Genomic DNA, 11,753 nt, shown 5'->3' on the forward strand with positions numbered 1-11,753 from the left:
GTTTTTTATATCATATTTTGTTTGGAAATCTGTAAATTCCAATCCATGATGAAGATTTGTTGAATTTTTTGGTTGGAAATAGTTGATAATTGTTGGAAATGAATGCTAGTTCCAATCCATTGCTAGTTGTCAAATGTGAGTAGTGTTCTTGAATTTGATCTAAAAAACACAATTAGTAGTAATTTTTGGCCGACACTAGCAAGCCTTGTTCGCAGTTTTCTAAGCGTTATTAGGCATTGATTAATTAATATAGTTGAATTAAAGTCTAATCGCATCAAAGTGATCAAGGAATTGAGTGATTTGGGGGTGAATCGAGTGAAATTTGTGAGTTTTGTTGGTAGATCGTATTTTGGCCGTAACTTTTGCATACGAACTCCGATTCTAGATTGTGAGGAGGTTTCGGAATCGGCATCAAATTTTCTATACAGTGAGCACTTCTTTGCAGTTCTTCGATCTCAAAATCGTCAAAAAATTTCTGGAATACAGAGATCGGTCAGTACAATGTTTGGGGGTTGAACTTTCTGTTTTCTGTTTTTGAGCAGTCGATTTGTTTTATTAACTGCTCTTTATTGGCTGGGATTTTCTGAGTGATTCTTGTTTTTTCTGTTCGATAACTCCTTGAATTTAATTTTAATGTTTGGAATCATGACATTTGGACGTGAATAACCCTCTAAAATTTCGTTTGAAGTTTACTGTTATGCACTGTCCTCTGTTTTGTTAAAAGGTGTGGCAAAATTGCATTGAAAGAGCCAAGATGGCAATCCAATTTTGAAAAAGAAATGATTTAAACATAAAGTAAAAGCCTAGAGCATAATATATATATATAAAGAAAACAAAAACGAAAAAAAAAAATTGAGCAGCACACCTTAGTATTCTATTACAGTGCATCGATTAATATTCTTGTAGTAGTCATGTTGTATTTTGAGGGTTCCTAGTCCGTGTTGTGGGAGTTGTTTCACCGGGTTTGTCTCTTGAGTGTGTTGAGAGGTTGTTGATGATTCTTATTCACCTGGTGCGTTAGGATTTTGATTTCGACTAGTTGCTTAATCGAGGAAAAGAATTTGTATCGACCTTTATTTGACATTCTGCGCTTATAGTTTGGGGTCGAATCTTCTAGTTTTGTTCCCTTAGTTGATGCGTCTGTATTTCATGCTTCTCTTGAGTATTGCATTTGAAGGATTCCTACGTTCTGTTTTGAGGTAATTGCGCTTGTTTCTTCGCTTTCATGATCGTGGTTGTTTCTGATTTTTCCTTCTGAGTGTTGTGAGGGAGAGTGAGGATACACTACAAAAAATAAACAGATTACTCATAGAAATTACTTACGGAATTCCTTGAGTAATCATGAAAAATCCGTTAGTAAATTGATTACTCACGGAATTACTTACAAAATTTTGTTCGTAAGTAATTTGTTACTAAATACCTCGTAAGTAATTCATCGCGAGAAAAATCCATGAGTAATTCCGTAAGTAAATTACTCACGACATTACTCACAAAATTTTGTCTGTGAAAAATTTACACACATAATTACTCACCGACTTTGTCCGTAAATAAATTTACTCACATAACAAATTTTGTAAGTAATTCCGTGAGTAAATTTTGTCAGACGGAATGTTCCATGAGTAATTTCATGAATAATTTACTTACTGAATTACTCACATAAATTTCCCTTACGACATTGACATATGATGTTCGAGACAAAATAATTTCTGTGAGTAATTTTTCTGACCCCCAAAAATTTATATTTTAATTTTTCCATACCAGTCTCAAATCATATATTACAATAGCACAAATCCAAACCACAATGTAAATCATATCAAACCAAATATCCAATAGACAAAATACGATCGAATCACACGATATTCATAAATATGGTTCCATAATCGATGGATACCACAAACAGTAGTAAATATAACCGTATATTTAAAATAGTAAAATCCATGAAATAGTAAAGTTCAAATACTTGGTATGAAAATCAACAAACAGGTGGACCACCAGACTTGCCATCGGGGTCGTGGCGGTCCGGTCGGGCGTAATTCTCAAAACGGTCAAACCGTTCCTCCATGTGCGCTAGCCGACTCTCAGTTGTTGGAGCACTAGGCATACAACCATCACTAGTGAATGAGTTGTGATCCGGTGACACTATCGATGCTAGCAACCTAAGTCCAAATATCCTCTTCTTCTTATCCCGATGCACCGATGAAAGTAAAGCCTCATCACAGCTATATTGTGTCTTGCCAAATTGAAACATAAGACACGTTCGAGTAAGAATGTGCTAGAGCAACCTAACCACGAGCAAAACTGAATAATTTTAAAAATGGACAAGCTTGTTGACACAAATGAAAAAGATAAACTGCTAAGAAATACATCTAAAGAGTAATCAAAATCCTCAAACATAAAAAATACTTGAGATAAATCTAACATTTTAATAATTTTGCACATATTTCGAAATACCTCACCAAAAAGAAAAAAACACTTCAAAATATTAACACCAAATAAACACACTCAAAATTTTGATCCAACTTTATCAATGGAACAAACTAAATGATACGGAGTTAGCAAACAGAGAAGAAAATAAGAAACAATAGATAAAGGAGTGTGAAATAGAACTATTAGTATGATATAAATAGTAAATTGATAATTTAGTAGGGTAATTAGTAAATTTAGGTAAATCATTTGGTTTTATTATCTTTCTTATTATCTCACATTGTGCAGAGCCTATGAATTTGGATTGATATGATAAATTGAAAGGCTATAAGCATTTAGTACAATCAAACTAGAACAAGGACAAGAACTTATAAGTCTTCATGGATGTTTTCAATTTGTTTCTCCGGTTCATTTTCCCAGCTATGCTTCATATGAAAAAGCCAGATTTGCAATGTATATCTCATCTAAACTTTTGAAGTAGGAATGGCTGGGGATTTGGGGTATCAGAAAACTAATCATAAACTGAATTTGCTAACAAGCTAATCAGCTCAGAACCTCACACTGATCATATGTTCGGTATTATTATCAAAGGAAACACATGGAAAAATATAGGGATCAATTCATCTTAACCTTGGGAAACATCTTATACTTTCTGAGAAACATGAGCTTCACTTCTAAACCTGAATGCATATGATCATCAATAAATATGAGAAAAATCTAATATACCTGTTGCAGATCCAAAAGCCTTTTCTCTAAATCTTTAGCTGCTTCATGCCGCTCTTGAATTTCAAATGACATCATTTACATCAATACTATGTGTTATTTAATGGCTGCACAAATTTAGTCTAGTTTTATAGTTGAGACAAATATATGACTACCAAATTAAAATTCTATGTCGTGTTTCTTCTATATATGCCAACAATTCATAAAACACTGCGATAGAGAAAAAACAGAAAATGGAAACGGATGGGCAAACAAACAAATTGGAGTTTTCATACACCTGTCCTCGGCTTTTCTGGCAGATTGCATTCTAAAAAATTTGCTCACTATCCCCTGTCTCTATCAATCTTTCAACTGTCTGAAGAAGAATGATTTCAGTAAATGAAAATATTTTAACACATCTTAAATGAAATATTAAGGAATACTAGCTTCACCTCTTCATCAGGTCGAGTTCTTGTCATTGTAAACCATGTCAAATATCAAAATATCAAAATTTTGTATAGATTTTGAAGTGTTCGTAAACGACCCTTTCCTAGATAAGTATTAATACCTGTAAATACACGCCTCTCAATAAATGCACCGATAATCTTGTTGTATTGTTCTCTTTTAGAGTCTACAGAAGTAATTTTCAAGTAAAATTTTGAAATAAGATAAAAGGAATACTGAACTACACCAAATGTAATAGTAGCTAATGTACCTGACATTCAGACATTCTGTCTTCGAATTTCCTCTTGAAAGCCCTGCATCAGAACATAAACACTAAAGACTTTAATTCCTCTTTCAGTATTTAATGTATGTGTGTGTGTGTATATATTACTGATCCATACATCCATGGCTCTTAAGTAAGACCTGTCGATGGATGGAAACAGTCTAAAGCCTCTCAAACTAACTGTTGTAGTTTCCCTTCAAATTTAATTCCAAAAGCCTCATAGTATAAATAAGAGAATACTTAGAGGAACCAAACATACTTGGTCCCATACTTACAGCAATATGTCTTCTGCATCAGCAACAAACCAAGCCTCCATCCTACAAATATACCATTGTAAGACTTCATACAAAACGCCTTTTTGCCTGAAAAAACACCAACCATTAGACTTCTGTTGCAAAAAGGTGAGCTTCAAGATAAAAAAAAAGTTCTAGCACCTTAAATTTTGGTTCCTATCCATCACAATTGATATTGCTTCCTTGACAGATATGTCATTGCTCTGTTCGTTCCTCACTTTATCCATCTACAAAGGAGTATTGTGAAAATAGAAGACTTGTTCCAAGGGAAATGCATTAGTTAGCCATGTATTTAGAGAAATGATATATTCAAGAAATGCAATTCCACCTCCTTAAGATTTTTCTTAAATGCAACTCCAACTTCAGTAACAATACTTTGGAGAACTTGGTTGCCATTCATGTCAAAAAGTGCCCAACTGAATAGCACAACACTAAAAATCAAAATCCTTGCAAATTGTAGGCAATGTTAAATGATTCTCAAGTTCAAAAAATCATATACTATATATATTCCAAAATCATACATTTATATAATAAGTATAATATATGCGCATGCTGGAAATAAACAAACTTAAACAACACATTGCGATTCCCTTATTCAAGCATTTAAAATTCGAGAAAAATGATTGCATAACATTGTTTGGGGAAAAATTCACCAAATTTTGACAAAGCCTCGGAACTAACCTGATTGCCTCATTTCAATATCAAAGGCTCTGCCATCATCTTCTCTGCCGCCTCCACTGCTGCCGAGATCTGAAATCCTCGTTACTCTAATTAGATTTGGCAAACATTTCCCCATCCAACAATTCAAGTCAAAAATTCCTAACACACTAGCGAAATTGTACCTAACAATTGAATGCTACACAAAACTAAATAGTTATCTATAGAGATAACATATTGCAAATCGATAAAAGCTTCTTCAACTCCATCAAAATCAGATCTCGGAGAAATGAATGAAGAGAGAAAGAAACGTGTTTTTAATCAACGCTTACTCTACAACTATGAGAAATGATTCCCGCGGCTTTATTTCCGACGACGATCCCGGCGCCCCTCCCAAGCGGAATGGTGACTGCCAAGGAGACGAAGCTGTCGAAGTAGGGCAGAGGAACAATGATATTAGTATTATTTCGACTCATTTAAATTATACTCACTCCGCAGTTTCTGTCAGTCTTTTTTTTTTATAATGATTACACACTTTAATCTCATTTTTAATATTTTACTTTTATTTTTTTTAAATTTTAATTAAAACAATTAATTATCTTAATCTTAATTTATAATTATTTATATTATCGGGATAATTATTTTCACTAATATATTTTTAATTATCTACTAATTACACCTCTTCTAAAATATCATGTCTAATAGACACTGTATATGGGACGGAGAGAGTAAAATTTAATTTTAAAATGATGGGCGCAAAAAGCAGCTCCCTATTTATAAACTTTATGTTAGAAATAAATTTTATATTCATATTATATATTCATATTGAATCAGTAATTAAATGTTTTTATAATTTCTTTTTTATTTTTAAATTAAAATTTAATTTAATTATTTACTAAATTTATTAGTTTAATTATTTTTATAATGTAATAATCTAATTACTTTTTTATATAGTTATATATATGATTTTTACATAATAAATAATAAATAATAAATATAGCTAAATAATATTAAAATTAATTATTTTTAAATAAATTTAAATTTACAAAAAAAATATAAAATAAAGAATATTAAAAATAAATATGTATATATATATAAACAGTTGGTTTTCAAATTGAAATTCACGATTTATAAACCGTCACCGAAACCGTCAGACCGTAATTGAAACTTTAGTTCGGAAGGTTTTAATTTTTGACTTGCTCACGGAATTTAATTTCGTGAGTAATTCGTGAGTAAATTTCAATTTTTTGAAAAATTACTCACGAAATTTAATTCTGTGAATAAATTTCAATTTTTTAAGCAATTACTTACTGTATTGTTTCTGTAAGTAATTTATGCATATTCTGTTAGTAATTACTCAAAGAATCGATTTCGTGAGTTTTTCTGTGAGTATCCATACGTAATTACTCACAAAATTTAATTCTGTGAATAAGTCCGTGAATAAATTCAATTTTTTTAAAGTAATTATTCACTGTATTGTTTCTGTAAGTAATTTATACGTATTTTGTTAGTAATTACTCACGGAATCAATTTTGTGAGTTGTTTTGTGAGTATCCATCCGTAATTACTCACGGAATTAATTCTGTGTGTAATTTCTGTGAGTAAACTGCAATTTTTTTGGAGTGATACTAACATTTTAATATACATATATAGTTTATCTTTTGAGTGCAGGATGGCTTCTTTTGAACAATTGAAGGAACTATTGGAGTCTAATATGCAGCAATTGGAAGCTAATATGGAGAAAACATTGTCCATGCAACAAAAAGCGACTTGGGATCATGTAAAGTATACCATGAATAAAAATTTGGATGATATCAATCATAGACTGTCATCTTTGGAGAATGCTCGAACAGAGATCCCTTCTGAAGTAGCTGCTGTTGTTCGGGAAAAACAAGCCGCGGCTGAATGTTCACATCACTGCGATTTGAGCCCTTCGATGACGTCGGTCTCACACCATAGCAACAGTTCGGATTACTTGTTCAATGATCGAACTCATCATCGGCGCAGTGGGTTGGATGATGATCTCTTCACCATTAAGATTACCCTGTCCACTTTCGGAGGATTAGGCGGGGTGGAGGAGTTCCTTGATTGGTTTACCAAATGTGATATGGCGTTCGACTATCACAATTATTCGGAAGGCAAGAAATTCCGCATGGCAATCTGTGAGTTAAGAGATTATGCCTTGACTTGGTGGGAGAAAAAGAGACTTTATAGGGAGCGACATCGAAGAAATCCAATTGATACTTGGACAAAACTGAAGGAGATCATGAGGAGAAGCTTTGTGCCGGATAGTTATGAGCGGGATATGAATATTAAGTTGCAATCCTTGGTTCAAGGTTCGAAGTCGGTAGAAGAGTATTTTAAGGAGCTGGAAATTTTGATGATGAGGTTGGACATTGATGAGAGTGAATCCTTGAAAGAGGCTCGATTCATTAAGGGTTTGAGGCATGAGATAGCCGATACGGTTGAGCTGCACCATTTTTGTTCTCTTCGGAAAGCTGTGGATTTGGCAATCAAACGGGAGGAGCAGCTCAAGAAACCAACATCAACCGGGCATTCCTGTCAAAGGAAGTTTCCAACCAGCTCTGTAACTTCGTTCGTCTCTTCCACTGGTTCTAAGGGAGTAGTTTCCACAAAGCCTTTTGATAAAAATGTGGATAAAGACAAGGTGAAAATAGTAGACAAAAAGGATGATGCTGCCGTAAGGTTCAAGGGAAAGGGGTTGGGGCATAGGAAAGAGAAGATTGTGACGTGTTATAAGTGCCATGGGCAAGGGCACTATGCAGGCCAATGTCCCAATAAGCGAACTGTTATGATTTTAGAGAATAGCGAATGGGGTTATGTAGATGATGGCGATGGTGATGGAGATGGTGATGACGTAGTAGTTGCTGAAGATAATGATGATGTTGTTGAGGAAGTTTGTGATGAGGATCCTTTAAGTTTAGCGGTGATGCGAGCCTTGACATCTCTACCACGTAAAGATGCAAACCGTAGGGAAGACGAACAACGAGAAAGTTTGTTCCATTGTCATTGCAAGGTAGCAGGGCGTACCATATCCATGATAGTTGATTTGGGTAGTGGCACTAATGTTGTTAGTTCGTATATGGTAGAGAAGTTGTGTTTAAATACTACCGCTCATCCGAAGCCATATAGTTTACATTGGATGAGTGATGAAGGGGCTGTTCATGTGGATAAGCAAGCAAGAGTAACGTTTTCCATTGGTGGATTCAGCGAGATGTGTTTTGTGACGTGTGTCCCATGACCGCATGTCATATTCTCTTGGGACGTCCTTGGCAATTTGATCGGCGTGTCTTGTACAATGGGTATAAAAATCAAATATTTTTTTGTAAGGACGGTAAGAAGCTGAGCATTTCTTCCCTACCACCCGAGGCCGTACGTCGTGATGCTAAATACTTGCGTAGATCTATGTGTGATGTGGTGAAACAAAAGGGGGCTGCCACTACAGTTTCGGCGAAATCTTCGGGGGGAGATGGCAAAATATTGCTTAGTCTCAAAGAGTTCAAAAAGAAAATTCACCAAAACAGTAACCAAGATGAGGGAAGTTACTTTTATATTCTTTTACAGAAAGATATACTTGTGATAGATTTTGATTCATTTGCTCACTTGTCTCCTCCTTTTGTAGACTTGCTGCCAAAGGAGTTTGTAATTCACACGGATCATGAGACCCTTAAGCATTTGCGTGGGCAGCACCAACTCAGTAAGCATCATGCTCGGTTGGTAAGCCTTATTGAATAATTTCCGTATGTTATTAAGTATAAACAAGGGAAGGAGAACGTAGTTGCTGATGCACTCTCTCGGAGGTATGTTTTACTTAATCATACTCATGCACATTTTGTTAGATTTGCCCATATCCGTGAGTTGTATGAGCATGATGTAGATTTTGGTGATATATTTAGGAGATGTGAAAAACATGGTTTTGATGATTATTATATGCATGATGGCTATTTGTTTCGTGGTGATAAGTTGTGCATTCCCATATGTAGCATTAGGGATATTTTGATTGAGAAGAGTCATGGTAGCCTTATGCTTGGAAATTTTGGAAGACATGCTACTTTTGATGTTCTTAGTGTTCATTTTTATTGGCCACATATGCGTAAACATGTTGATTCTTTTGTGGATAAGGGTCTTGCTTGTAGAGTGACAAAGAGTACTTTGAAGCCACATGGTATGTATACTCCTCATCCCACTCTGGAGGGGCCTTGGTTGGACATTTCTATGGATTTTATTCTTGGTTTACCTCGGACACCACGTGCTAAAGATTCAATTTTTGTAGTGGTTGACAGGTTTTCCAAAATGGCGTACTTTATACCTTGTGCGAAGACAACGGATGCGAGTCATGTGGCGAAGTTGTTCTTCCAGAAGATTGTGAGATTGCATGGGGTTCCAAAAACCTTTTCGGATCAGGATTTGAAGTTTTTATCCTATTTCTGGAAGAGTCTTTGGCATGAAATTGAGAGGCGCTTACTTTTCTCTACCACATGTCACCCCCAAACGGATGGCCAAACGGAAGCTGTGAATCACACGTTACGTAATTTGTTATGTGCTATGGTAAATGATAGTTGGCGGACATGGGATGAATGCATTCCCCATGTTGAATTTTCTTATAATAGACATGTTAGCTTTACTACTCTTTTGTCTCCATTTGAGGTTGTTTATGGTTTTAACCCCTTAACTCCTACGGATTTACTGCCACTACCTAGTAATGAGCATTTGAATTTTAGTGGCAGGGATCGTGCTACATCAATTAAGGAGCTGCATGCCAAAGTACGGGAGAATATTGACAAGGCGGCCGCGACATATGCACGATATGCTAATCAAGGAAGGAAGCGTGTGATATTTGAACCCGGTGATTAGGTGTGGGTGCACTTGCGTAAAGAACGTTTCCCGGGGCTTCGGCATGGGAAAATTTCCCCACATGGAGCTGGACCATATCATGTATTGGAGCGCATTAATGACAATGCCTACCGCATTGTATTTCCGGAAGAGTTTGGCGTGAACGCGACCTTCAATGTTGCCAACTTGAGTATATTTGATCAAGCCGATGATATTTCTACTGTGGTGGAGCCTAGCCTTGAAGATAAGGCAGCCGAAGGGGGAGAGGATGACATGGTATCGGGTGACCCGAACCCGAATATCGGCAGACCAATCGCGACCCGTACCCGATCAAAGACATTACTTTGTTTAGAGGTTGTAAGCCATTGATTTTTAGATTAGATGTATGGCCCAGATTAGATTAGGTCTTCTTAGCATATATTCTTTATATTCTACTTGTAAAACATATTCCATACATTTTTAGAAAAGTAACTACCACTTTGAAGAAGTTTCCTTCTTTTAGGAGAGATTCCAACCATCCATTTGAGTGATTCCAATCAACCGAGAGGGTTAATTTTTTAGCCTTTGGAATGCAGCTTATGTGAGAGATGGAAGAAGCATTCACAAGCCTCAAAAAGTTTGTGTGGATTCATGACGGTGTTTGCTCGAGAGGAGTATTCGTCGATTGATTCCAAATTATCCGCCGGTTCGTTTATTCGATTTCGTAGTTGATTCTTCTCTTGAATTGAGATTATATGTCATGGATTTGATCCTATCCACGTCATAAAATGCTATATAATAAAAAGAAAAGACAATGAAGAAACAAAAACGCTAACTATATTCCCTTAAACCACTATATAACAAATACAAAAAGCACTATAATTAGAACAATAGAGCAATAATCTCAAAAAGTGCTATATAATAAAAACTAAAAGGCAATCGAAAAACAAAAAATCTTATTGTATTCCCTTAAAACAATATGTAAAATATACGAAAGGTACTGTAATTAGAACTTTACAGCACCTAGTATAATTTCATAAAGTGCTTTATAAGAAAAATGAAAAAAGTAAAGAAACAAAAGCGCTAACTATATTACCTTAAAACACTGCGTAACAAGTACAAACAAAAAGCACTATAATTAGAACTCTAGAGCACAAAGTATAATCTTATAAAGTGCTATTAATAAGAAGAAAAGCCAGTGAAGAAACAAAAACGCTAACTATATTCCCCTAAAGGACTATAAAACAAATACAAAATTCACTGTAGTTAGAACTATAGAGCACAAAATATAATCTTATGAAGTGCTAAATAGTAATAAGTAAAAGGTAGTAAAGAAAAAAAACAACAAACTGTAATATACAAAAAGCACTGTAATTAGAACTCTGGAGCACAAAGTATAATCTCATAAAGTGTCATATAATAAAAGGGAAAAACAATGAAGAAACAAAAGCGCTAACTATATGCCCTTAAGGCACTATATAACAAATACGAAAAGCACTGTAATTAGAAATATAGAGCAACAAGTATAATCTCATAAAGTGCTATATAATAAAAAGTAAAAAGGCAGTCAAGAAACAAAAACATTTAATGTATTCCCTTAAAACACTATGTTACATACACAAAAAACACTGTAATTAGAACTCTATAACACAAAGTATAATGTCATAAAGTGCTATATAAGAAAAAGGAAAAACTGTGAAGAAACAAAAGCGTTAACTATATTCCCTTAAGGAACTTTTAACAAATACAAAAAGCACTGTAATTAGAAATATCAAGCAAAGAGTATAATCTTATAAAGTGCTATATAATAAAAAGAAAATGTAGTCAAAAAACAAAAACACAAGCTGTAATACCTTAAAACACTATGTTATAAATACGAAAAACAATGTAATTAGAACTCTAGAGTGCAAAGTATAATCATATAAACTGCTATTTAATAGAAAGAAAAGACAGTTAACAAAAAAAAAATGCTAACTATATTCCCTTAAAGCACTATATAACAAATATGAAAAGCACTGTAGTTAGAACTATAAAGCACAAAGTATAATCATATGAAGTGCTACATAATAAGAAGTAAAAGACAGTCAAGAAACAAAAACACTTACTGTATTCCCGTA

General features: G+C 34.4%; 1 protein-coding gene across 18 annotated transcripts; it reads right to left on the reverse strand.

Annotated features, from left to right (window-relative positions):
* Positions 1 to 1,763: 1,763 nt before the first annotated feature.
* LOC127252228 (probable polyamine oxidase 4) lies at positions 1,764 to 5,240 on the reverse strand. 18 transcript variants are annotated; one of them, XR_007839044.1, is made up of 10 exons: positions 5,136 to 5,240; positions 4,828 to 4,896; positions 4,475 to 4,562; positions 4,288 to 4,373; positions 4,129 to 4,215; positions 3,842 to 3,884; positions 3,695 to 3,757; positions 3,425 to 3,502; positions 3,151 to 3,203; positions 1,764 to 2,230 (listed from the first exon to the last, which is right to left on the reverse strand). XR_007839044.1 is itself a non-coding variant. In XM_051276347.1 (9 exons), the coding sequence occupies exons 3-8, from the start codon at positions 4,544 to 4,546 to the stop codon at positions 3,455 to 3,457; spliced, it is 399 nt and encodes a 132-aa protein (XP_051132304.1). In that variant the 5' UTR covers positions 4,547 to 4,562; positions 4,828 to 4,896; positions 5,136 to 5,240; the 3' UTR covers positions 1,764 to 2,230; positions 3,425 to 3,454. The 18 variants fall into 18 exon arrangements, 14 of the variants coding, with proteins under 14 accessions (XP_051132304.1, XP_051132293.1, XP_051132337.1 ...); XR_007839043.1 differs by having other exon boundaries at positions 3,151 to 3,502; XR_007839042.1 differs by having other exon boundaries at positions 1,764 to 2,282; positions 3,151 to 3,502.
* Positions 5,241 to 11,753: the final 6,513 nt, after the last annotated feature.

Source organism: Andrographis paniculata, unplaced genomic scaffold, assembly GCF_009805555.1.
Source record: "Andrographis paniculata isolate CXL003 unplaced genomic scaffold, ASM980555v1 Contig12END, whole genome shotgun sequence".
Classification (NCBI taxonomy): Eukaryota; Viridiplantae; Streptophyta; class Magnoliopsida; order Lamiales; family Acanthaceae; genus Andrographis; species Andrographis paniculata.